This window comes from Musa acuminata, chromosome BXJ3-3, assembly GCF_036884655.1.
Source record: "Musa acuminata AAA Group cultivar baxijiao chromosome BXJ3-3, Cavendish_Baxijiao_AAA, whole genome shotgun sequence".
In the NCBI taxonomy this organism is placed as follows: Eukaryota; Viridiplantae; Streptophyta; class Magnoliopsida; order Zingiberales; family Musaceae; genus Musa; species Musa acuminata.
The window spans coordinates 5087902-5114296 of record NC_088351.1 but is presented as its reverse complement, the minus strand read 5'-3'; the positions used below and the strand labels follow the sequence as shown (position 1 = coordinate 5114296).

Below are 26395 nucleotides of genomic sequence, written 5' to 3'. Positions count from 1 at the left end.
TCCGGACGTATCCTTCACATGACGAAGAGAAAGTTTCAATGCTCCATGGCGCCGAGTCTCGGTCGCCTTGGGATGGCCACGAACATTCCATCGTCCGCATACAAGCCCATGCATGAGTACCAAATTCTTCGAGTTAGCAATTCCCCTCACCTCTGTGAGCTTTGCATAACTCTTTTGTTCGTTGAACAACTCATTCCACCTTGGATGGTCTCATTCTTGCCAAGCGCCTCGCTTGCCTAGAGCACCATCAAGTATAGTTGTCAACGTTGAGCCGTAGCTCAAACTCAGCCATCCCAACCTTTGTGCGCTCCGAATTCTTCCAAGCTTGCCTGTTCTCGTGGTGCCTCTTGCGCGAAGGGTTGGCCATTCCTCAAAATGCCAATGTTAGATGCCCGCTCCTCTGAGCGACTCTTTTCCCTACATCTCCATGCCCGTTTTCCCTCAAACGGTCGCGCGTGTGCTGACTGCCCTCAACGCAGCCCCGCTAGGTCCCCCACGTTTGCATGTCAAGTGTTTCTATGAGTGCTTGTCCCGCTCTGATACCATAATGTCACGACCTTAGCTGGTTTTGCCTAAGGCGTGCGGCACCCTCGCGCGTCCGTCCGCAAAGGTCAGCCTCCCCGAAGCCTCCCATTGTCCCTTAGGACCAACAAAAGAGAGAACGGGTTAAAAAGAACGCCTCAATCGGGATCCACAAGCAAACATGTCCGAAAAACACTTCATAGACAATGCAAATTACAAACAGACTTTACAAGCTCTGAATAGTTGCACAACAAAGGGTAAAATGGTCCATTACAGACCGAGAAAGCTCTCGCACGTGTCCACATGACACAACCTTTATTTACAAGCCTAAAGAGGCCACCAACCCAACTAAAATGGGACTTATAAGTCTTCGGCCGCCCCTCTACCTGCTGTACAAGGCATGAACATGCCAAAAGACAACGGACAGACATAAGCATTACATCCAACATCTTGTTTAGAAGTTTGTCCGTTACAGCTCGCCGCTACTGCTGTTGCCGTCGCTCGCCGCCGCTGCTACCGTCGCCGCTCGCCGCTGTTTCCTCGTTTCTCCATCAGGCTCAGTATACTCTTAATATTAAGTTTATTTGAATTTTGAAATGATTAATTTTCTGTTAATAGATTAATAATATATTATTTTGATTTTAATGTTGTTAATTTTTATTTATTTGAAATTATTGTTATAATTATATTATATATTTTTATAATTTAGATAATTTTAAATAATTATATTATATATTTTTATAATTATATTATATATTTTTATAATTTAGCGCCTCGCTTCGCTCGGGCGAGCGCCTAGCGCCTCGGGCGTTTGTGGACCTTGGCGCCTTTTGGCGCCTAGCGCTTTTTAAATCACTGGTACACAGGAAAATGGTCAAGTATCGGCCAATACAGGTGATGTATCAGCCGATACAAGTTAGTATCGGTTCGGTCGGAATTTAACTCCTATCGATCCAAATTGAGTCAAGTTTGACCCCAACAATCGAATTGACCACTGGGGCCTCTTTTGGGGCTTTAAATCTAGTCCTTCCCCCTCTTTCCATCACTCTCATGCTCATTTACTTTCTCATTCTCACTCTCATTCTCACACTCTACACTCTCGCTTGTGATTAAAGTTCCTAATTGGTAGTTAATGATAATCAAGCATTCAAGCTATTGATTTGGATAAAAGAGAGATTCGAACTCAGGATCTAATGGAATTTATATCCAATTTGAAGGTATTTAGCTTCTTTCTATATTTTATTCATCATTTCATATAATTAGAGGCATATTAATGCATAATTACAAAGATTAAACATGTTATTGCCTGAATTCGCGGTATTAAGGGTTCATCACAACCTTATCCATTTATTTATACCTCATATACACTCTATGCTTAATTAAATATAATAAAATTACCATTAAATTATGATAAAAAAACCTAAGAAAGATTTTTCTTGTGAATTTTGGGTCATTTTCAGCCTTTTCTAAAAACCGGTATGTACTAGCATACCGACATATGGTATGCTGGTACCGACTGATATGTACCAGTCCGCCCATGCACCGATACTATCGGTAGGCATGATACGGCAGTCCTTGCGTCAAGGAACAACTACTAAAACATCTGAATCTTAAAATTATTATTAGCATGATGCTCAAGTTTCTTGTGACTAACAGCTGTTCTTCAGCTTGAAAGGCCAATGGTAAAATAAACTTGTGAACTATTTTGCATGCTGATAGGTGAACATGAGCATGACATTTGTTTTGGCTTCGGTTAACAATAGCTAGAGGCTAGAGAAATGATCTTGTTCTAGTTAATAGATGGAACATCATCGAGATTCCCAATATAGAGATTTTTCAAGCAAAAAAGTAGTTTTTTATTGTTACATATTGAAAATTCATAATATATCATATGACTTGAAAAATCTCGATATCATTGGCATTTCATTTTGCTGGTTTGAAAAATCTTATAGGACTGAGATCATATGACTATATCATTGGCATTGCATTTCATTTCTTTTTTCTTGGTTACATATTAGACACTTATCAATCAACAACAAACAAGTTAAAATTGTGACCATTGATCGTAGTTTATTTCAAAATGGAGACAGTTCTATTCAGGCAGAAAATAATCAAAATATAATATTAATGAACATATCAACTATTTGAGCTCTTCTAAAACCTTTCAGAATTCTCTACAGATAATCCCTTTATGATTCTCTTTTCAAACAATTTATAATGTCAATATTTTGATAAGTTGTAATATCGGATTACAAGATATACTTCATGATTCAAACTCATCTGAAAAATTCTTTTGGTTTTGTTAAGTGGTGAATTTTCGAAGTCATTTTTATCAACGCTATAGGTTGAGTTTGACTGTTGTTGCATTTAATGACATGGTGTATTTTTTGCTTGCACATGGAAATGGCTATGATCAGAAATATCAGTCCAGTCACCCTTAATGAACCATAACTAACCTAAGATTTAGTTCGTGGTTTTGACATATTTGTGGCTAAAATATAGATGATCTTACCTGGATGAAAATCTGGATGTATGGTTAAGAAAAAAGATTAACATTTAAAAGATTCATCGAACTGAAAATGTTGCCTATCCAACTTGCAGGCAAACTTACCGAAAGAAATTGCTGATTACATGACAAAAATGGGTGCCAGGATACCAAATGTAAAGCCTGGAAAAGCAACTATAGAGTATTTAGCAAAAATTCAAACTTCAACTCGATTTTGGGGTATTCTCTATAAAAATCATTTAAATTTTCTATTATGTATCTCATATACTTAGTACTGGATAATTTCTAGTGATATATAGTCAGTGTATGTGTATCTTGAGATATTGCAGGAGGATTATTATTGAGTGTATTGGCTACGAGTTCTACCTTGCTTGATCATTATTTACGTCATATCAATGAGGGATTTGCAGTTGGGCTTACGTCAGTTTTAATCATTGTAAGTGTGGTTCATCATTGTGGTTTTCTTATTGAGTTTGATAAATTTGATTTAGAAAGTTTTGTTATATATTAATTTTTTATAATTACCATTCATGCATTTTTGGTATTTCATCTGATTCCAAGTTGTAGTTACAGATCTGTGAATATATTCTATTGTATTGACTGCTTAGGAATCATATAACTGATATTTAGCTTATGATCATCAAAATTGTATATCTCATCTAATTCGGTATTAGTTAAACCTGTAATCAGGATCTCCTCCTTTTAGTTCTGATATTAACTTGTTATTAACCATTGATTATTGAGATCTGGAGTTGACACACATACTAGTTCTAAAAGAGTTTTATTTTTGGGAAGTTTGTGGCTGAGATTTATTTTCAGTTCTATGAATAAAAAGAGCAGGACGCAGTGCATGTGGCTCCTCCCAATACAGCATATGAATATGTTAGCATCAAATATTAAGTGGCAGATTAGATACTTCTGTGGAACATACTTTTATCTTATGAATAACCTTCTCTCAACAATTTATCATATTTTAAATATTTGAGCAATGTTCAGTTCCGTAATTGAATGCCTTGAATGCTTCAATTGTTTATAGTGCATTTTTCACATAATGATTCAATATATGTAATCTGACATCTCTTTGTTCTCCAGAGACAAAAGTATAATGCCTGAGTGTATCTTCCCATCAATGAAGTTGTTTGTATTTTATATTTTCTTTGTCGTTTTATTTACTTTTAAATCTCAACTGAGAGTAAAATATCCTGAGCATGAACTTGTGATTTCATAGGTGTAGCAGTTTTGCCCATCAGCAAATGGTAAAAGTTGATATTGCAGTTAGGTTATCCTAATAGGCGGCAACATGTTGCAGGAAGAGGATCTGGATAAGATGAGTGGTTTGTGTTCCTTAGATACTTGGACAAATTAGGGAATGGAGAACATGAGCTCCATGTATAGTCCAATCGGGCTTAGGTTGTTCATCTTTGAAGTTCAATATCCAGTTGAATCTTTCACTCCCATGTTGAAACTGATTTAAACAGAAATTAGGTGGTTCTTTTATGAAGTTCAGTAATCCTGACACATCGGAGAGTATTCTTTTTTATTTGACTGGAAATTCTTTGATTGCTGTTGTCTGATTTCTGTATTTTATCCTTAAACCTTATTGTTTTGGGAATCCTTTTAAGGCTACAATAGTCTAGTTTTTTACAAATTGTTAAACTACAACACCTCTTGGTTTAAAGATTAATTCACCCAGTGAATTCCACATAGCAATACAATTCTCTCCAACATCATCACAAAGGCACACATGAACAAAAACTGGTCATTCTTTACACAAAGCACAATAAGCCTGTTGCAGAAGTCCGACTTCAGCAATTTGTTCTGACCCTTGAGTCCTCTCTCACACACACACACAAAATAAAAAAGGGCACATTCCTGGTTATCTTTTATTTATACATGATAGCTGCACCACTAGACTTGAATTTTTAGATCTAATTTCAAACAAGGCCTTCTTCATACAAAATCTGTCAGATTTTTCAGGTTGCCAGATCACCTTATTATCCCTTTGTTCAATTATGCACAACCTGGCTTTCTCCCATAAATCAACTACTTATCATAGCAGTATTATATACCATATCAGTTTCTTTGGTCAACTGTGTGCTAATTCATCAAACTAGCTCCTGTCATCCAATTGTTAAACTAGAAAACGATAATTTTATCATTCTTAGATAAATATCAAACAGTTTACAATAGTCCACATTTCTTTTCCCATTCCCTTGTAGAATACGAAACTGTTTGTCCACACTTTTCAAACAAAAAAACTTCCTACATGATCAGGAGCAATCATGAAATGCCACAATACTATCTTGAGTAAATCATGCACATTTCCCCATGCATCATGCAGCAGTTTGTGTTGAATTATAAGTTCTTCATATTGGCTGCTTACATATTGGTTATAATTGTGAATAATGATGTTCTTTAAATCTACTATCTCAGGTTGGTTCGATTATAGAATTGAGAAGATCTTATCAGGCATATAATGTGATGCCAGCCTTGAGCAAGGTTTTAAGGAGATACGGTGTATAGTATACATACATCACAATGAGGTAACTCCCTTGTGTTACTATATCTTCAAGAGATTTCTGTACTCAGAATTCATGTTAATATTTTACTGCCGACATGATCAGTAAACAACACTTGTAGCGGTATTGTGTGACTACACGATATCTGCCAATGGAGGTACAGTGCAAGAGGTCACGTTCTCACGAATGTAGAAGCTCTGATTGTGATTGGTAGCATCTACTATTGACATGCAAAAAACCAACGTTAGATCTCCAGAAACCCAGAGTTACAAATGTGGGTTGACAAGATGGAACATTTAGTGAAGATATTTAGCGCATAATGACTAACCCTATCGTATCAGCATATGATCTAAACCGGAGTTCGTAGTCGCCATTTGTTGTTGTTTGTGTTTTCTCCACTGCTTCTTCACCAATACTTGTTTGTGTTCTCGCTGAAGGATATTAAAAAGTATGGTGGTCCCCATCTGGTGAGTTCTCTACAATACCATATACAGGATTGAGTCTTATTCAGTATATTTGTTTTCACAGGAAAACTTAAAGAGGACAGCATGAGTTTTGGATTTAAATTAATAGTCAACGAACGCTTAGATTTCAAGTGTTTTTTCTCCCATTTGTTTACAAGAAAGGAATACCACTGCGTTCGGTAAATAGGTAATCTTTCATGCACCCCATCAAGTTGTGCTTTCCAGCATCATTTTGAGTTGAGTACCGGTATCTCTTCTCATGTATGTCCCAAGCTCGATTAATGATTGTAAACTACCATGTCATGTTAAATAACAATAGAAAACATAGAGATTCGAATTTTCATCGACACGGACACGCACTCTTCTTATGATTCATGTGGAGATTAGTGTCGTTAAACCGTTCATGTCTTGCATTAAGATTCAGATTGGGATCAAGTTGGTTCCAGATTCATGTGAAGAGGATTCGGAGTCGACCTTGGTTTAAACGCAAATCTTTTACATTACAAGCGAAGCGTGATGTTGGGAGATAAATGGATTTGATAAAAGATCTTGAATGTATTCAATAAAATATCATACTAAAATTATGGCACACCATACTCGATAAATGTTCATTTGATGTTAAGAACGTAACTCTATAGCTTTCTAGAACATAACTCTAAAATTATGTCAGGACATACTAAAATTATGATGCAAAAGCCACCTTTAGAACATAACTCTGTAGCTTTTTAGAACATTATATGTATGGTTCAATTATAAATGGGATCATGTTAAGTCAATATGATGGGGAAGCCACTTTTAGAACATAACTCTATAGCTTTTTAGAACATTATATGTATTGTTCGATTATGAATGAGATCATGAAGTCATACGCTAAAGCAAGGGATAGGGAGTAATATTTTATCGACTCAACTTTCTAATAATATCATGCTATTTGTTTTGTGGTGTTGGCCCTATGTGTCATATGATGTAATTGTCGAGATTATCGATTAGGTATCGGTAAAGATAGAATAATATATTAATAATCATCGATATGTTAAACCACCCGATCTATAATCCTATAACATTTGTACAAAATATCATAATCGGGATTACATTGGCTTCGCAAAGCTTTATGTTTTATTTCATCAGTTAATATCGAACATTTTATGGATGTCTGCACGTGGCTTCCACAGAGGACAAGAGAATAACATCAATATCTAGGTTAACATACATCTACATGACATATGTACAAAATAAATTAAGTCAGATATATATATATATATATATATATATATATATATATATATATATATATATATATATATATATATATATATATCTACAAGAGATATTTTATCCGTAATATTATCATGTTCTGGAAGACAGTTTTAAAGGTGTACAAAGTGCACTGATATGGAACCAAATTCCAATCATTATTTAATCATGTGGCACATTGAGAGATATAGCCTACATGGACAATTGGAAAACAAGCCTCAACTTTATTCCAAGTGACATGAGCCATGAACTTTTTGGTGAAGCACAGGATAACAAGAACATAACAGATTTCTTTACATTTTCTTGATGAATAGTGTATACATATATATAATATATATGGACTGACAGGAGTACAAAATTGAATATAAAGCAGAAGCTACTTTACATTTTCTTGGTTTAACAAGAAGCAATAGTAACCTAAAGCTTCTCCCTAATGGATTGACTATTAGCAATACCATCTTCTAATGGCTCTTGGATCAAAGAAGCAACATGTGGGTGCATAACCAATAAAAATCATGCTTGAGAAGCTTCCACAATGCATTTCTTATAAAGACATACATTGAATTGGGCCTCTTGCAGAAAGTGACCAGGTAGAGCTTGGAATTTAGTCAAAAGAAGATCTTCGTAATCATATATATGCCCTCATCATTACATGCGCATATATATAATTTGGTTCTCAGTACTTGTATCATAAGGTCTCAATTGATATTACTCATTCAAAGTTTACTTACCACCAACCAAGTTTGGCCCTCCCGTTTCCCAGGATACAATTGAATTACCTGAAGAAAGTTGGAAGCACCTCATACAGTAATTTCATCATCATCATCATCATCATATAGTAAACACCCAACAGAAGCAAGCAACAAAAGATGTGATAGTTATGCTTGATCTTTACTTCAGTCAAATTTCACTACCTCATTGATCACCTAACACCACTAAGTCGATCTTGATGCCAAGTCATGGTTTAAAGATGTTTTATTTACTTGTGTTCGTGGCTGTTTGTGAGACAACTATCCAATACAGAATTCACAGATCCCATCCTTCAGTCAAGGATAATGTTTCCAATCATCTTGGTGAATTGAAGCCTCTCCTTTTCCTTTTCAGGATGATCAAGTGTGCAAATTAAGATGCTCGGGGCAAGAATTTTATATTTGATCACCTAAAGCGAGAGCCTCAGATTCTCTCCCAGCAACCATATGAATCATGACACTCCACTGATGAGCCATTACAAATACCGCTGCAGTTGCACCAAACCATCAGTGTGAGAGCATTGCCATTCAACCGACATGGTTTCCACCTCAGTCCTTCCTCAGGTCTCGGAGGGCTCTGCACTGCATGCTTCCATTTGATCCAATTTGTTTGGTCGATAGCACAATGACTCTTCTGCTTTGCTGCGTTCAGGTGGCCGGTGATGATGCTTCCAAGGAGGCCAGCCCTCGACGCGCCAAGTGGTGGTACGCGACGTTCCACAACGTCACGGCGATGGTCGGCGCCGGCGTCCTCAGCTTGCCTTATGCCATGGCACACTTGGGATGGTCAGACATCGATGAGTTCTTGTTTCTGAAGGAGAACTAAAGCTAAGAACGTAGTCGGGTCTCGATGGTTGCAGGGGTCCTGGGACGCTGGCACTGGTGGTCTCCTGGTGCATCACCTTGTACACCCTGTGGCTGATGATCCAACTCCATGAGTGCGTGCCGGGGACTCGATTCGATCGGTATAGCGACCTCGGACGGTACGCCTTCGGTCCCCGACTGGGGCTGTGGATCGTCGTCCCTCAGCAGTTGATCGTCCAGGTCGGCTGCGATACGGTGTACATGGTCACAGGCGGCAAGTGCCTGGAGAAGTTCATGGAGATCTTGTATCCCGAGAGCACAAAGCTGCACCAGTCCTACTGGATCTGCATCTTTGGCTCGATTCAGTTCTTCCTATCTCAGCTCCCCAACCTGAACTCGATTGCTGCTGTATCCTTAGCAGCAGCAGTCATGTCACTAAGGTAAAGGCATGATCCATCGAGGTCGATACTTACCCATTCTAATGGTTTTCTCCCTCCATTTCTGGGGTTGCAGTTACTCCACGATAACATGGGTGGCTTGCTTCGCTCGAGGCCCGGCGAGCAACGTAAGCTATGCGTACAAGATGACCACCGCGTCTGATTCCATGTTCAGGGTGTTCAGCGCCCTGGGGCAGGTGGCGTTCGCCTACGCCGGCCACGGGGTGATCCTGGAAATCCAGGCGACCATCCCTTCCACGCCCACCAAGCCTTCGAGGATGCCCATGTGGAAGGGCACAGTCGTGGCCTACTTCATCACCGCGCTCTGCTACTTCCCGGTGGCCATGGCCGGATACTGGACCTTCGGCCAGGAGGTGGACGACAACGTGCTCATGGCACTCAAGCGTCCGCGGTGGCTCATCGCGGCGGCCAACCTCATGGTGGTCATCCATGTCATTGGAAGCTACCAAGTGAGTGAAACATATGCTCATCTCATGCGGCACCGACTGCGTGTCTTGGCCTTCATGGCAGTATTGCTAACATGTCTCCGAGAACTGGCGATACTAATTTGGATGAGTTGCAGGTTTATGCAATGCCCGTCTTCGACAGCATCGAGAGCATACTGATCACAAGATTGAAACTTCCACCTGGAATTGCTCTGCGTCTGATTGCTCGATCTGCTTACGTCGGTAAGAATAACAAGTCATAGTAAATATCATGAAAACTGCAGTCCTAAAAGCGTGTTCATTTTGCAGCCTTCACTCTCTTTGTTGGAGTCACATTTCCATTCTTCGCTGATCTCTTGGGGTTCTTTGGCGGCTTTGGATTTACACCTACTTCCTACTTCGTGAGTCAAAACACTGTTCCTAATATAATTAATGCTTTGTTCGCTACATGAATCCTGAAACTTTGGTTACATTCTGAGCATTGTTCCAGCTACCCTGTGTGATATGGTTGGCAATCAAGAAGCCAAAGAGATTTAGCCGTCACTGGGTTGCTAATTGGGCAAGTAACTATTACTTGATTCTTTGTATTGTTATCTATAAAGAATCAGATGTGCAAAACCTGACACATGAGGATTTTTTTGCTGGTTCTTTCTGATAGGGCTGCATCATAGTTGGGGTGCTTATGATGTTTGCTTCGACAATTGGGGGCTTGAGGAACATTTTCGTAGATTCTTCCACCTACAGCTTTTACTCCTGAAGGAGATTATGTTTTGCTTATCTTGGGGAACTGTATCGATCTCTCATGTAAGATGAGTTGTGTGACTTCTTTTCTATGGTTGAATGCAAATGCTAGTCCTAGCCTTACAAGTTTTGTAGTTTACTCAATAAATTTGTGAGGCTTCCTTCCCAAGGTTGTGTTGAAGGAAGAGAAAGTGTATGGTCGATTAAATTTCCACTATTACTGGTAAACTTCAAGCGGACTTAGACCTGCATAGGATCTCCTGGATGCATTGGATGCACTAAATAGAATTCATTTGACTGTACAAGTTCGATCATGTGCATGAAACATTAAAAACATATATAAAAGATAAAATCTCTAGACTGAGATCCCTTACATCAAAATAAAAGAATATAAAAAAAATGATTAATGTTTAGAAAGTACTTGACTTTCTAACTCTGAATAGGATAAATAAGTTTTGTCAATCATGGCAACCATGAAAAATAACCACCACAAATTAAGAAAATTGATCTCATTCTTTTGGACTGATTAGGTATTTTAGAAATATCAAATTTTATTGAAGTCGAAAAATTTTCCAAACATCTTTAATACTTTCTAGCAAAGTTGGACACTTGCAAACACAACAACAAGAAGCATATACCTTAATGACAGGTTAATCTGTTTATCGAAGAGAAAATGCCAAGAAAGCTCTCAACTACTGCTACCAAAACAACAGATAGCTCGTGCAAATAGTTATTTGCGAGAAAAACCTACAGCGTTAAACTCTCAGGGTCCTCAACAATCTTTGCAAATGTCTGTAGGAAGGCTGCCAAGTCAGCACCATAGATAATCCTGTGGTCAGCAGTTACATTCACCTGGAAAAGAAAAGGAGACAAATCTTAGAAAAATTCAAGCAATAAATTTTCCTTGCATTAAACACAAGTTATTTACTAGCATGCAAGGGTTATTTTAAATCAGCAAACTTAATTGCAGATGTGAGTTTATGGTCCCTTTTACGATCCCAGATAAGAAAGCAAGCTCAACAACCTTGTCTACATTGATGAGATTCTTATACAAGATATTGAGCTGAGAGCAACCACAAAACAAAAGTCATAGATCAAATAATTAACCACAAAACCATAGACCACTGTAACATTGCATCTAATTCCAAAGAAATAGGCTTCACAAGATCCATTTGGTATGATATTTTTCATCAAGATCATGCTGACTATATTATTAGGTTATCGACCTCTTGTCAGAAGTGGACCTGTGGTATGGCACATGAACCAAGCACAAGTAAATTTACCTCATTCTTACAAATTTCATACACAAGTAAATTTACCTCATCTTACAAATTTTGTACACAGAAACGAACCAAACTGAGCCATAGCATGATAAGTTTTCACAAAATTAGTCAGCCCCTATCCCTCGTATATCCACCTATTAACATAGGTTCTTTCGGAAGGACAGAGTTCAATCTGTATCCACAATAGTCTTGGTCTGGCTGTGAAACTAATGGAAGTCCTAGTTACACAATAGTATCTGCAGGACAAGTACTGATCTATAAAAAACTGTATATCCTATACACCACAATACATACGTTCTTGATTGCGATCAGTCAATCGAACTGTAGTTGTTCGGTTAACTCTTGTTGGAATTTCTATCTTAAAGGGATTCTCAAAGTATTATCATCCATTTTTCACATAGTTATTTTGGGATATTGGTCTTCTGTTGTATATACAATTTGGGCTTTATTAGTCATTTATCTGAGACACAAATAAGACGACATAAAAGTTGTCTTTAAGAAATTTAATTGAGTTCAAAATGGGAGGAGAAAAATTGAGCCCTTATCTGCAATTTATATTATGCTAGCTATTTTGGGTCTGCATGTACAAAGTAATATGCTCAGTTAAATAAAAAACCATTCAAATTGTTATTTAACAAAATCCTTTTAAGTCTCCCTCGATATTTGATAAAGCTTGTACCCAACATTTTACATAAAAAGAAAACTTCCATGCAGAACTCAACTTTTAGGTTAGAATTAGTAAGACTACACAAATCACTGTGTGCAATAGGTTTTTTGTTTTTGTTTAATTCTTCTCATAATTTTCCAATATCTTGTTTTCCTAAATTCCTTGACTAGAACTCTAATGAACCAAAGATAAGAAGTTGGATAAGCTAGCAGGAAATAGAAACTGAAACCATATTTCAAAGCCTTGTTGGTTGTAAGTTCTCTCAAAATGGTATAACAACTGGAAATGTTTAAATTTGTTTACCACAAGTGAGGAACACATATTGTAGTGCTCAGAGGAATAACCATTTCACGTGGAAGCTAAAAAAAAGTGAAATTGATTTTTTTTTTTTTTACCAACTTTGGCACAAATTGTAAAATTCTTTCGACCAACCAGTGCATATGGCCTGTGTTAAACTATCTGATAAATATAAGGCGAACATTAGTGTATCTTCAGAGTGCCAATCAGATTAAAAAGTTCTTAATTTATAAAATACACAAAGACAATGCAACTATTAGCATAAACCAGAGAAGCTAACGGCATTCAGGCAAGAATACCTATGACAGCAAAATGTTAACATACCAGCATTTTACTCTTAACAGAGAAGAAACCATCAGCATCAGCAACAACAGTGGGCTTTGAAGCTCCAACTGCCATAATAGCCCCCTTAACACAAATCAAACAAATTAAATGAGTCACTACAATTATAAAAAGCTGATATTCCAATCAGAAAATCAAGACTACATAACATACCTGACCAGGTGGAAGAATAGCATCAAATCTGTCCACCCCAAACATACCCAAATTGGAGACAGTAAATGTTCCTAGACAAAAATGACCATCCACTTAGAAGAAAACCAAACCAAAAACACATTAAGCAAACCCTAGAGAGACTTGATAAACATTTACCTGAGCTGTACTCATTGGGTTGAAGCTGCTTAGCACGAGACTTCTTTAGCAGATCTTTCCATCTTTGAGAGAGCAAGTAAATATCCAACTGTACAGATAAAATTACTGATTAATTACAGACACAAACAAAAAAAGAGATATCGACCAGTGATCGATCTATATCTTTTTACAACCTTATCTGCATCCTGGAGAACAGGGGTTATCAGTCCGCCATCAATCGCCACAGCAACTGCAATGTTGATGCTCTCATTGTAAGTAAAACTCTTTCCATCCTTGCAGCTTGCATTCACAACCGGATGCTTTGCAAGTGCCATAGCTGCAGCCTTAGCCAATAGCACGGTCATGGTGACACCCTTGGGTTTGACCTGATAAAAATTCCAGGTAAGCAATTTAACAAAGTAATCTATAAATGTGTAACCAAACCTCTTCTCATAAATCATAATGAAAATTTCAATCCTACAAGATAATGAACGAATCTTGTAGCCGAATACAATTTTTAGATTAAAAAGTAAAAAATTTTGAAAAAAAAATAAAGACAGATAAAAGTATACCTTTTCATAGAGGGCATCAAGCGCATTAGTCGTCACAGGATATCCGACACGGAAAGTCGGCACCGAGAGGCTCTCCACCATGTTCTTTGACACAGCAGCCTGCATCGTGGTGAAGGGAACAACAGTGGAGCCAGGAATAGGAGGCAGAGCAGCCGCTGGAGCTTTGGCGCTTGTATCAGCACTTGGAGCTGGAGACTGAGGCAGTGGAGTCACGGCAGGAGATGGAGAACTTACAGGCACCTTTGGCTGGATTCCAACCGCGGCCTCGATGTCGGAAGGGGTGATCCTTCCATACGGCCCTGTCCCGACCACGGTCCCGATATCCACCTTGTGCTGTTTCGCGAGCTTCTTGGCAAAAGGCGTGGCCACGATCTTCCTCGGCCCCTCCGAAACAGCCACTGGGGTGGCTACCGGAGCCGGAGGCGTAGGTGGAGGAGAAGGGGAGGCAACGGAGGGAGGAGAAGGAGGGGATTGGGTCACGGGTGCGGGTTGAGACTGGGATTGAGACTGGGCCTGGGCCTTGGCGAGGGGGACCTCGTCCTCGGTCTCGGCAAGGAGGCCGATGGGGGCGCCGACGGGGGCCGACTCTCCAGCAGGGACGACGATGGCGGCAAGAATGCCATCATAGAAGGTCTCGACGTCCATGTCGGCCTTGTCGGACTCGACAACGACCACGCTCTCGCCCTTGGACAGGCGGTCACCCTCGGACTTCACCCAGGACACGATCTTGCCCTCCGTCATAGTGGAGCTCAGCGCCGGCATGAAGATCTCCCGGATCTTGGCGCTGATGGCGGGGATCCGTGCGGCACGGCGCCCTGCGCCGCTGCTGCTGCGGCGGACGAGGGGCAGGAGGAGGCGGCGGGAGGGGGAGGAAAGGGAGGAGGAGAAGGACAGTAGCGGACCTGCGCCGGCGACGGATGTGGTCGACGGAGACGCGGCCATTGGTGGTGGCGACGGCGAAGACGGGGTTCTACTTATTGTTGTTGTCGTTGCGGCCGAGGAACCGATTGGGTCGGTTGGACGCTTAAGAAGCGAGGCGGAGATGTCGAGGCCAAGTTGGAAGAGGCGCTCGGATAGGTTAGTTGTAGGAGTTAGTCCAACCGGACGCACCCTCACAGTGGTAATATCGCCACAGGCGGAGATGCATTCTAAGATACGTATGGCTTATTGAGAATGATAGATTTATTGGATTGAGCATAATTAACATTTTATTTAGTTATACGTAATGTTATCTGGCTCGTCATGTACGAAATCTTCAACAATAAGGTTGTGCCTTAAAAGAGTAAAATTGATTTATTTGTGTAGTTATTTAGAGAAGCTCAATAGTTATTTGTGTGGCGAATGCAAAGATAAGTGAACATGGTTTGCAATATTTATTGATATTGTCTGTGTTCATGAACAGGATGCTTCCTTATATGATCAACAAATTTATTTTTATTTCTGATTTTGAAACCAAAAAAACATTTCTAAAGCATCCTCTTTGCGACTTCTCAACTCTTTATCCCGACAAGAAGATTAATTTTAAGTATTTTCCATTATTTCAAACAAAACATAAAACCAGAAACCTGTATTTTTCTAAACAAAAAAAAACACAACATACTAAACAAACAAAAAATAAAATAAAGAATTTATCATGAGTTTTCAAACACCATACGACTAGATTCACCGTTACGACGATTAAAATATCCTAAGAGTAGAGATGAAATTAGGATGAATATGGCTCAGATATTGGAGAAATCACATTAGTATCGACTCAATTAATGTATACAAGGGAACAAAATACCAATCAGATGCATGATTCTGTGACCATATTTTTGTAAAGATCTAAACCAGATATATAAAAGAAATACAACAGAATCAGAGTTTAGGCATGTATAGATGTTAATATTATTTAGAAACTAATGCAGATCTGTCAATCATATTTCCAAGTTAGACAATTTTCAAAGTAGATGCAAAAAGAAAAAGAAACATGATGAAAGAATATAGTATACATAGAAAAATCAATCAAACAGTTTTTTCTTGCATTAATATAGGTAAACTTGGTACTTGTAGATATAATAAGATATTAGGACAAATTTAAACTCAAAATAACCTTTATCTGCATCTGTGTCCTAAAAATTTTAGATAGCCAGATTCAAATACTAATGCGAATATGGATATACACCTTTTGCATAAGTATATCTGGCTCCATTTGCAAACAAAAACAAATTTACTGAGGAAAAGGAGTAGGCAGTTGCATCTATGCATTCAGGAAATCATGATAGGTACACACCTCATCAAGAGTTGAAACCCAATTTGTTAAAGCTCAACAATTGCTTGGCCCTTACCTCTCAATCATCCCCTAATACATTTGTGAATAGGCATTTCAATTGACCAATTAAAATGTTCATTAAGGTCACCCAAGAAGCCATGCTGCAGCATAATCATTAATACAGTTTTTTTAACTTCATTCGATGCTCATCATGATTTTTTTATCATTATCATTTTGATATAGAAAACAACCACACATACGGCCGCGCACACCAATCTCTATCCAAGATGATGTTAAGCATATATCAGCAACTAGTGTTTATAGGAAAAAGGAAAACAAATAGTTCTATATTTGCAACAAATCACAAATGAGGAATCCCATAGCTAGTATCAATTTGCAAGGATTTCTGCAACTATTACCCCAGTGATGAAGATTCTAAAATCCCCCTTAAGCAGATTCACATCTCCAAAAGACTAATAGAATGCCTATGGAGCTCTGGACTAGATAAGTACATCATATTAATCATCAACACATCAACCTGGCTGCCATTCAAGCATCAGACCATGGTACCATGGAAAATTACACTAAACTCAGGTGTTGATATCACAAAATACTTAATATGACAGGTTTGTGGAAGAATCAAGTTAACAGATAACAATTTTACAACCTGACAAAAGTATAATTTCGAAGGTGACTCGCCACCAAGTCCACCAGTTTATAAATAATTGAATATTTAGTCCATTTCTTGCTCCTGAGCAACAAGAAAACTCTGGAACTTAAATATTAGATGAACGAATGCAATGGCCCAGCTCATTCATATGATAAAACAAAGTAAATACAGGAACATAAAAAAGAAGCAGAAATTGTTGTGGATCACAAAATGTCAAGTCTATCATTACATGAGTGGACCTACTCAATAAGAGTAAAGAAAATACAGGAAAAGAGCCACTAATATGAACATATGTTCATGAAGGAAATCAAAATTGTCTTCAACACATAAAAGTCATGAAATTTAATCTAAGAAGAGTTTAATACAAACTCCACAGCTATTCACAAATTACTGGCAGGTTAACAACTTAGTTAAATATTTATATCAACAATTTTATCTGAATGGTCGATGCAAAGAGACTTAAACGCTTGGTTAAGAACATAACAAACATGCAGATATATGAAAGGAAATTAAGAATATTCACAAATTACTGGTGGGTTTACAACTTTGATGAATATTTATATCAACAATTTTATCTGAATGGTCGATGCCAAGAGACTTATATGCTTGGTTAAGAACATAACAAACATGCAGATACATGAAAGGAAATTAAGAATAACATATCAAGAACTTCTGATGAATCAAAACAAAAACAATCACAAAGATCATCAAAACTCATAGCATGAGAAAACATAGCACTTCAAAAAAAAGTATCCAAAATGGAAATATATTGATGCAATAACTCTACATAATATAAACATTACAGAACTTTAAGCAATAGCCACATTCCAAACCCCATCAATTATGCATATAATATGCAATTATACACAAGAAACAAATCTAGAGTTATCAGAGTTCTCACCCAAGATAAAAGAACTACCAAGTAAAAAAGATGATCAAGTGACTCTAGGCACCAAACTCAAACCAAAAGCAAATTCTGCCCAAATCCCTGACATCGATCAACAATTTATGCATTTTCATTTATCAGAAAAAATAAGTTTATTCATTCGACTCCAAACTTCTCTGCACCAATACGAATCCAAAAGTATCACATTCACAGGACATGACCAACAACCATAACTGCTAAGCATTAAGGTACTTATACCACAGAAAACAACAGGCATCTGTAAACAAAAGCACAAGTAACCATCAATGATAAAACCTACTTCTTATAGGAAATTATTGCAAAAAGAAGAGCGAAAAAGAAGGGGCGACAGTGACGGTCAGACTACTCGTAGTGAGTCACCTCGTCATCGTTGGGGAAGAAACCCATGAGGCGGCCGGCGGAATTCTGGTAAGCGTACATAAAGCCTCCCAAGACGCCAATGAGGCCGCCAGTCACCGTCGACGGGCCTCGGACGTTGGGTTTGATCCCTGCAACCAGATCAACATCGTCACCACCACCGATGAGGAGGAATAATCCTAGACATTAAGAGAATGTAGAATAAAAAGACGAGGAGAAGGAGAAAATGGAGGGTGTACCGGAGAGCTAGCCGACGGTGACGGAGACTCCAGTTATGGTGAGAAGGCGGAGGTAGTCGAGGGTGTTGAAGTTGGCCACGGTCTCGGTGAAGGGAGGGTTCCGGTCGACCACCGGGTACTCCGGCTTCACCGCAGCCGCCATATCCGTGTTTCATCTCCCTAGGCCTACGAGCGCCTCCTCTCGCGGCCCCTCCACTTTGACGTCATAAAGGGCTCGTCGTGGACCGGTTGGACCGATTGGGCCGGTTCATCCGGGTTGGGCGAGATTCATTTTAATAAAATTGCATACAGCTTCAAAATTAGTAATTCAATTTTTATACCCCATCTAAACATTACTTTAGTATATTTAATCCTGGAATTTTCACAAAAAATATATTGAGGTTAATCTCCACGATTTGCCATCAATGACATTTACTTTTAAAAATTTTAAATACATATTTATCCTAAATTAATAGTCTTTGTGTTTTGCCCTTTAAACTTAAATTTAGGAAATGAAAAGTCAAATAGTCAACCAAAGTGTAAAGGATGTTCTAAATATTCAATATATATATATTTTTTTACATGATTAGAGTAATTAACCTATTGAATGACATATCCAGAAATTTTAAACATTTAATATATATATATGCTATTTTTGGAACTTAGAAAAGTATATATTTATTTAAAATGCATATATATATATATATATACGTGTTTTTTCGTAGACCTAATTCACTATTTTAGGATAAAATAAAAGAACCCAAAACAGAAAAAGAAAAAGACACATTTAGATCTCTCTTGGGCCAACCAATAAAAGCGCAAGATATATAGCAGGCCTAAACTGGTCTTTCACTGGGTTGGCTTAAAGAACGCGCTTTGAAAGACACGTCCACGCCTTTTTTTTGCCGTTGGCCGTCGTATCAAACAGAAACTGCAGTCCCCAGTCACAGTCGCTTCAAATTTCTATAATTTCCGCTCCGTTGCTAGTAACACACCGACCGATCCCCAACCCTAAAGTCCCTTGCAACGACTCTCCGACGATCTCCGAATCCCTTTCCTTACCTCCTCTTTCCGATCCCTTCTGCAAGTCAATCTCAATCAAAGCTACGGCCCTCTTTAATCACGGCCCCATTCGAGGATGAGCAGGTCTGCTCTCCGCCTAAGCGATCATCTCGATAACGCGCCTTTTTTCGTTGTTCGTCTGCTGCGAACAATTTGCCTTTCATATTTTTGACCGAATAGCTTTAAAAGTTAATTTTTGGTGTTTATTCTCTTGAACGACTATCTTTGTCGGGGTTTCTTGGTTTCTGTTCCTAGTAAGCTCGGAGAAGAATCATTTTTGATCCGGATGTCATTGATAGTGTCTGAAGATTCATTAAGCTTCTTTATTGAGACTTCCTGGTCTTTGTTTTCCCGAGCACCGTGTATGATGCCCTAGAAGAATACTTTTCATTTTGATGTCATTGTTGGTGTCTGAGAAGACCCACTTATTTTGTTTCTTCTCGTTGTGGTAAAATTCCTGACAGTTGTTGCCTACAAGAATGATGCATCGTAGCAACTGATTTAGAAGATCTAGCTTTTACCTGACTTTATTTAATTAAATCCTAATATGGGTCATGTAAACTTGTTGTCCCAGTTCGCTTGTTGCTTGCCTCACTGGTTTACCATGAGTTGAATGATCATGCAATCATGCTACTAATCAGGGCTTGTTTCTTTCTCCATGAAGGAGATGCTCACAAGTTGTCTGACAATCAAAGAAACTTTCATCTCTGGTTGAACGGAATACGTGGATTTGCAGACAAAGTAGGGAGTAGTTAAGGTTTAGCTGAGTCTGAGAAGATCTACTTATTTAAAAGATAGATGCTTTTGTGTTTTGTTCTCATGAATATCTGTATTGTGATTTCCTGATTTTTGTTTCCCTAAGCACCATATATGAAGCTTTAAAAGAATCTGAGAAGATCCATTTATTTTGTTTATTACCATTGTATCAACATTCATTTGAGTTATGCCACAATGAATGATGCATCACCATTGTAGCGACTGATTTAAAATATCTAGCTTTTACTTAGCTTTATTTGGCTAAATCCTATGCTTGTTGTTTGCTTCACTGGTTGGCAATAAGTTGAATGATCATGCAATCATGTTATTAATCAGGACTTGTTTGTTTCTCCATGTAGATGCTTGCAAGTTGGCTGAAAATTAAACAAAAGAACTTTCATCTCTGACTGAAGGGAACATGTGGATTTGAACAAAGTAGGAAGTAGTTAAGTTTTAGTTGGGTCTGTTTTAGATTCATAAACTAGTATGTAACTAAAATTAAAGCAACGACAACTGACAAAATTAGAAATGGTCCCATTTATATCTGGTTTGTGTCTCACTTCTTTCTGCCACTTAGCTCTGTTGACAATAGTTTTCCAAAAACATGACAATCACGTCATTCCTATTCCTTCCATTGATGAACAGTACTGCATATTTGTATTGTTGAATGGTGTTATCTGATATAACAGAACCAATCTAATCATTAGTTGTTATATATTTAAGGCAATTGTTTAAAGATAGTTGTGTCCAAGGTGGACCCTGTAAGAATAGCTGCTTGATGTAGGTCCTTAATATTACCAATCTAGGTCATATTGGGTCACTTTGTAAAAGAATTGGTAGCATATGCATTATGCACATTTTTAAGGCTCATCAAGATAATATTTGGTTGCACTTACTTCTTCAACTTGTGATAATTCAACCTACATTGGTATTCTTTTGCGGGAAAGTTTATGCCTTTTGGCCTATTGATATCTGACTATGTTTCATGTTGGTCCTAATGTACTTATGTTTAGTATCCTTGAGCTAGAAATCGGTAGCTGAGAGTGGAAACTGGTGAAGATTTGGATTAAGCATATGGATCATGACATTATGCTGCATTTGTGAAGCCTGTGTCCAAGGGAAAAGAATTATAAGAACTATCTCGTTTTTGAGTATCTTGGAATCATTGAGTTGAAAAGCTCATACATATTTGGATGAAACATCGAGAAATGAACAAAATCATCATCTGTAAAATTGACTTGTCTGTAACATATTTTCATCACATTCTGGAGTGTGAATAATGTTACTTATGTAGTAGTTCTTGCTGTTTTTACAATCTGGTTTAAGCAAAATCTCAAATCATGGGGAGCACTTTCCCTACATTATGAGAATTTGATAATTTCATTTTGTATATTGCTTTATCACTGGAAACTTAACTTCTTTTATGAAAATCTTGAACATCTAACTTAATAGTTTGAACTGAGAATAATGAGTTAAATAATCATATTAAGCCATACGAAGATAAAAGGAAATTTTGGGACAATTAATCTATTTCCATAATTATTTTCACAAGTAGCTTCATACGACTTGGAGATCTATCAGAACATGTTCCATGGTGCATGATATGATATGTTTTGCTGTCTTTTCTGTTTGCTGTTTTGGTTTTACCTTTTCTTTAATATCATATGCAACTGGTAATTGAAGGTTCAATGTATGAACTTTGTTTCTCTATTTCTTGGAGTTTGTTATTCATTGTTCTCTTTTGTGTCTTTTAGACAATATAGGTGCAAGTAATAGTTGGATAAATTGCTTAACTTATTTTATTTAATATTTTCTGCTTTGAGACTAAAAAATGAAATTTTCTTATGCAGCCCATCTTGGTTAATTGACAGTAAAAGAATCGCGACAAAGATTAAAAATGCCTCTGCTACAGTGGACCCAAGCAAAGTCAAATGGATAAGCAACCCAACTAAAGCTTGTCCTAGATGCAACCATGTCATAGATAACAGTGATGTATGCTCGATTTTTAGATGTCAATATATTTTATGTTGGAATGCAATTATGGTACTCTTATCAACAAGGTTATTCTACTCTATTTTTCTGGTGGATTATATTAGATGTCAACTAAAGCTATTTGCTAGCTGTTGAATTATTATCGGAAGTTTACTTTTGACAAAGAGAACCAAAAGCCATATTTGATATGATATGTATTATTAAATTTTTAATAGCTGAAGAAGACCTTTCTTAATTCATGAATATAATCTGTCCTATCTTCAGGTTGTCCAGGAATGGCCAGGGTTGCCCAAAGGTGTGAAATTTGATCCATCCGACCAAGAGCTGATATCACATTTGATGGCAAAAGTTGGGACAGGTGATGCAAAACCACATCCTTTCATTAATGAATTCATTCTAACTGTTGAGGAAGAAGATGGAATATGCTACACTCATCCTAAGAAGCTGCCAGGTAAAATTTAAAATTTTCTTTTCCTTTTTTCACCATCTTATCATGATTTTTCCAACTGATTATAGTGCATTTTATTGCAAATAATCCATTTCAGGCATGGTCATCAACAAAAAAAAAGGATATTCCCAAATCTCTTTGATTTGGGGAAAATAAACTCTTTCATCCTTTGTCCATTTGTTCATTTTCCTTCATCATCATCACAGCCATCAGTATGTGGTAGAATAGGCAGATTGGCCATGTTGAGGTAGGGGACAATAGTGGTGATGGAACAAAAAGGTTAGAAGATGTGATGCTGGGGTGTAGTGTGGTGCTGATGGTTGAGATAATATGGTGGTGGAGGTCGCAGTGGCAGAGGATAAGGAGCAAGGGATATGGTGGTGTTGGTAGAGATGGTGTGGTCATGGTGATGGAAAGTGGTGAAGCAAGAAGAAGAATGAGAACATTCTGGAATTTTATCATTGAAATTTTAAAAGATTGAGTAAGGAATCTTTTTAGACTTTGTTCGCTGCCTCTTAAACTAATGCTTCATGGTATGATGTCAGGTTGCCTATATATTTTGGAGGCAGCTCATTTTGCTATTTGACATTAAGATGGTTATGTACAATTATATATATATATATATATATATATATATATATATGGATGTTATATTTAAGTTTGCTAATTGGTGCATAATTTCTGACTGGTAGGTGTCAAGCAGGATGGAAGTGTGTCTCACTTTTTTCATAGGACTTTCAAGGCATACAATATTGGAACAAGGAAAAGGCGGAAGATAAACACTGATGATCTTGTAGATGTTCGCTGGCATAAGACTGGCAAGACAAAACCAGTAATTGTGGATGGGAGACACCTTGGATGCAAGAAGATAATGGTTTTGTATATGAGCACAACAAAGGGTGAAAAACCTGAGAAAACAAATTGGGTAATGCACCAATACCATTTGGGCACAGGGGAAGATGAGAAGGATGGTGAATATGTTGTGTCTAAAATATTCTATCAGCAGCAGTCCAAGCCAGGTGATAAAAATGGACAAGATCTAGGTGATAAAAATGGACAAAATCTCACCATGGAGATAGACCACAATGTTGTTACTGAGCTAGACCCTGCTCCAGGTGCTGTACCAGGTTCTCCTGAACAGAATTCCGGTGATAAGCAAGACCATGTTGAGAGACTTGAAGTGATATCTGGTCAGGTACCCATTGTTGAATTAGTATATCTACTTTTTTGTTCCAACATAATCTTTGAAAAATTATGACCTTAGTTAAAAGAAAAGGTTGAATTCTGTTGCAATATATTTTCTTCTGCTATGTTATCCATATGGTTGTCTCTGACTGGAAACTCTTGTATAATAGTCAAATGTTCATCATTCTGGAGATGAAGAGCATCATGTGCATCTTGAGGGTGATAAGCCTGATGATCAAGGTGAGCATCCAACAGAGGATACAAAATGGTGGGAAGGTGAATCACAGTACCTACTGGATTCTCAGCAGCTAGCAGAGGGGATTGCTATTTGCGAGGAGTTTCTTCAGAGTCAATCTTCCTGTGCTGGTGAAGAAGTAAAAAAGAGCAATCTATGCTTATCTGATTATGCTGCCATGGGTGCAGAAGCCTTGAAAATGGACTTGGAAGAATGTCAAAATTTAGATGGCACTGACCATGCTAACATTGAACTTGATACTCCTCCAGATTTCCGGCTGAGCCAACTTGTACGCTTCATAATTTCATACTTGATTTTTGAATTTTGCTCTTTTCAGTCGCATGTGTTCTTCTATGTCAATATTCTGACTTCGAACATCTCTTGTGCAGGAATTTGGATCGCAAGATAGCTTTCTAGCATGGCCTGGTAGTAAACTTGCAGACTGACAGTTAGACTGTCTATTATCATCTTTTTTACATGGGTGGCCTAGTGCATCAACAAGCAGCTGCACCTTTTGTGGGAGAATTAAACAGGCATTTTCATCATCCAACTTTGCTTATTTTGTTCTCAATTGAGTATAAGTTTGTGCCATCCCCTGAATTAATTAGCTCACAGTTGATGATCACTCTTGTGAAAGAACACTTGATAGAATTCTGGAGAACCTGTATTTGTAAGTTAAGAGAACCGCCACCACGTATCAGAAGGTCTTGATGTAAATGCCATTGTCCTCAGAACTTGTAATCTATGACATTTGTGCTAAAAACAACGTCAATATCTAATTTCTGTTTTATGTGACAGTACTCGAGATAAGGGTGTGTTTGGAGACCTCTAAACTGTCGTATTACATCTCCAAAGTTCGAGCTTCATTGGCTTGAATTATATCTATATATATTAATCAGTATACTGTTTCCTACTCTAACAACATAGTAATATAATATATTACTGAAATTATTACTTGATTGAGATTTAAAATCTTGATGCTAAATACTCAGTAAATTATCAATTGTGTAGTGATGACAGTGATAGAATCATGCAATTCTTGCTGGATCTTTTGCAGTTTTTAGGGACTTCTTTTGTAAGATTAAACACTGTAAATACTTCAAAAAATGGTGATTGCCACTTGGTAGTAAATTGTCTTGAATTGAAATTTACTGTTTGAAAAGTTAATTAATATTGATCGGACATTTTTTCGAAAAAAAAAACTCTTACTACTGGTTTTTCAGTGGATGATGCTCCATATTTTGTTTTTTTACCTAAATATGTTTTATTTATTTGAATAAAAATGTCCTTATACTTTACTAAAATGATTTGATGATATATGCTATTCAAAAAAATTTATCATAATTTTTTTAAAAATATAAAAAATATTAATCATCTTAGAATTACTACAACATGATTCTAAGATGATTAGTATCATTTTTATATATTTTTTAAAATTTTATAATAATTAATTATTAAAATTAAGAATTTTTGAATAACTTATGTGATCAAATCATTTTAATAAAAGTTTGAGAATACTTTCATATAAATAGAATAAAATGGATGCCTATAGATAAAAATGAATATGGAGGATGTCATCCGCTAACAAAACTAATATTATGAGCTTTTTTTGGGTAAAATATTCATTTAGATTCATCTTTTCATACCATCGATCTTTACTTTGATTGTCTTGAGAAAAAGAAAAAAATATTTTTTTAATCGAAAGGTCAACAATCAAGAAGTTAATTCACATAGTTCAACAACTTTTTACTTATGTCCACGAAAAACCTATAGCTTATCTCTATTCAAACACAAATATCTTTATATATCCTCTCACATAAATCCAAATATAATTATTCGTCACGTCTTATTCTCCCTCATCAAAACCTAATAATATATAAAATATTTATATAAGAATCAAATTATTAATTTTAAGATTTTTTTTTTATGAAGGCTCCTTCTCCTATTAGAATTTATTGTTTTTTGAAACATTAATTGTAAAAATCTCAAAATGCATCTTAATCCCAATCAATAATTTGGATTATAGACAGGGAAGGGAAAGACTTACACAATCAAGTTCATGGTTCCCTTGACTATAAGTAGTATTCGTGGTCAAAACATCACTACAAGTTCTTACATATATTATTAATATCTCATAAGCATTGAGTTGGAAATTATTATTACAAATGCGTTCTTCAACGAAGCTCCACGCTCTCATACGCTCACACATTAAAACATGAGCTTAAGGAGGTCTCGTGTGATAGTGGAATTAGTTGAGGATGGCTCATTAAACCATGATATGTCCAATTAGTCCACCACTGCTATTCTTAAATAAGTCTCCCATTTAAAGTACGCTTGTTCATATCCTCGAGGAGTGAGTTCAGTGATTATTCGAAAAGGAGTATACCGAATTATTTCTTAAGTTA

The 26395-nt window shown here is 37.2% G+C and overlaps 4 protein-coding genes and 1 long non-coding RNA gene across 6 annotated transcripts in view; 3 read left to right on the top strand and 2 right to left on the bottom strand.

Annotated features, from left to right (window-relative positions):
- LOC103977574 (preprotein translocase subunit SCY2, chloroplastic) overlaps positions 1-5892 on the top strand; it is a 29727-nt gene extending 23835 nt beyond the window's left edge. The window contains exons 12-15 of the mRNA XM_009393128.3: positions 3124-3247; positions 3358-3464; positions 5462-5571; positions 5653-5892. Of these exons, the coding sequence (XP_009391403.2) occupies positions 3124-3247; positions 3358-3464; positions 5462-5551 (321 nt within the window). The 3' untranslated portion in view covers positions 5552-5571; positions 5653-5892. The remainder of the gene's footprint in view (positions 1-3123; positions 3248-3357; positions 3465-5461; positions 5572-5652) is intronic.
- Positions 5893-8423: 2531 nt separating this feature from the next.
- On the top strand, positions 8424-10693 carry LOC103977572 (lysine histidine transporter-like 6). Of its 2 annotated transcripts, none has more exons than XM_009393127.3 (8): positions 8424-8578; positions 8667-8800; positions 8875-9258; positions 9332-9725; positions 9839-9944; positions 10011-10102; positions 10192-10260; positions 10360-10693. In XM_009393127.3, exons 1-8 carry the CDS (start codon positions 8552-8554, stop codon positions 10456-10458), a joined length of 1305 nt encoding a protein of 434 aa, XP_009391402.2. In that variant the 5' UTR covers positions 8424-8551; the 3' UTR covers positions 10459-10693. The 2 variants fall into 2 exon arrangements, with proteins under 2 accessions (XP_009391402.2, XP_064997124.1); XM_065141052.1 differs by having other exon boundaries at positions 10192-10264.
- A 280-nt stretch (positions 10694-10973) lies between these two features.
- Positions 10974-15011, bottom strand: LOC103977571 (dihydrolipoyllysine-residue acetyltransferase component 4 of pyruvate dehydrogenase complex, chloroplastic). Its single transcript, XM_009393125.3, has 6 exons — positions 13892-15011; positions 13514-13705; positions 13341-13428; positions 13185-13255; positions 13014-13097; positions 10974-11294 (listed from the first exon to the last, which is right to left on the bottom strand). The coding sequence occupies exons 1-6, from the start codon at positions 14831-14833 to the stop codon at positions 11190-11192; spliced, it is 1482 nt and encodes a 493-aa protein (XP_009391400.2). The 5' UTR covers positions 14834-15011; the 3' UTR covers positions 10974-11189.
- Positions 15012-17839: 2828 nt separating this feature from the next.
- On the bottom strand, positions 17840-18529 carry LOC135633644 (uncharacterized). The gene is made up of 2 exons (XR_010495084.1): positions 18334-18529; positions 17840-18225 (listed from the first exon to the last, which is right to left on the bottom strand). It is a non-coding gene; the product is annotated as an uncharacterized LOC135633644 (long non-coding RNA).
- A 704-nt stretch (positions 18530-19233) lies between these two features.
- On the top strand, positions 19234-24787 carry LOC135633643 (SUPPRESSOR OF GAMMA RESPONSE 1-like). The gene is made up of 6 exons (XM_065143369.1): positions 19234-19458; positions 21981-22122; positions 22387-22573; positions 23263-23765; positions 23926-24279; positions 24380-24787. The coding sequence occupies exons 1-6, from the start codon at positions 19451-19453 to the stop codon at positions 24434-24436; spliced, it is 1251 nt and encodes a 416-aa protein (XP_064999441.1). The 5' UTR covers positions 19234-19450; the 3' UTR covers positions 24437-24787.
- The last annotated feature ends 1608 nt before the right edge of the window (positions 24788-26395 follow it).

What these genes read in the sequence shown, in the direction of transcription:
- LOC135633643 (XM_065143369.1), top strand. An exon ending in ATGTCATAGATAACAGTGAT is followed by an intron (nt 22,123 to 22,386) that starts GTATGCTCGATT and finishes TCCTATCTTCAG; the next exon opens with GTTGTCCAGGAATGGCCAGG. An exon ending in TCATCCTAAGAAGCTGCCAG is followed by an intron (nt 22,574 to 23,262) that starts GTAAAATTTAAA and finishes TCTGACTGGTAG; the next exon opens with GTGTCAAGCAGGATGGAAGT.
- LOC103977572 (XM_065141052.1), top strand. Translation starts at nt 8,552, where the DNA reads ATGGTTTCCACCTCAGTCCTTCCTCAG. An exon ending in CCACCTCAGTCCTTCCTCAG is followed by an intron (nt 8,579 to 8,666) that starts GTCTCGGAGGGC and finishes TGCTGCGTTCAG; the next exon opens with GTGGCCGGTGATGATGCTTC. An exon ending in TGCTCGATCTGCTTACGTCG is followed by an intron (nt 9,945 to 10,010) that starts GTAAGAATAACA and finishes TTCATTTTGCAG; the next exon opens with CCTTCACTCTCTTTGTTGGA.
- LOC103977571 (XM_009393125.3), bottom strand. Translation starts at nt 14,833, where the DNA reads ATGGCCGCGTCTCCGTCGACCACATCCGTCGCCGGCGCAGGTCCGCTA. An exon ending in CTATTCTTCCACCTGGTCAG is followed by an intron (nt 13,098 to 13,184) that starts GTATGTTATGTA and finishes ATTTGTGTTAAG; the next exon opens with GGGGCTATTATGGCAGTTGG. An exon ending in CTGTTAAGAGTAAAATGCTG is followed by an intron (nt 11,295 to 13,013) that starts GTATGTTAACAT and finishes TTTCTTTTCCAG; the next exon opens with GTGAATGTAACTGCTGACCA.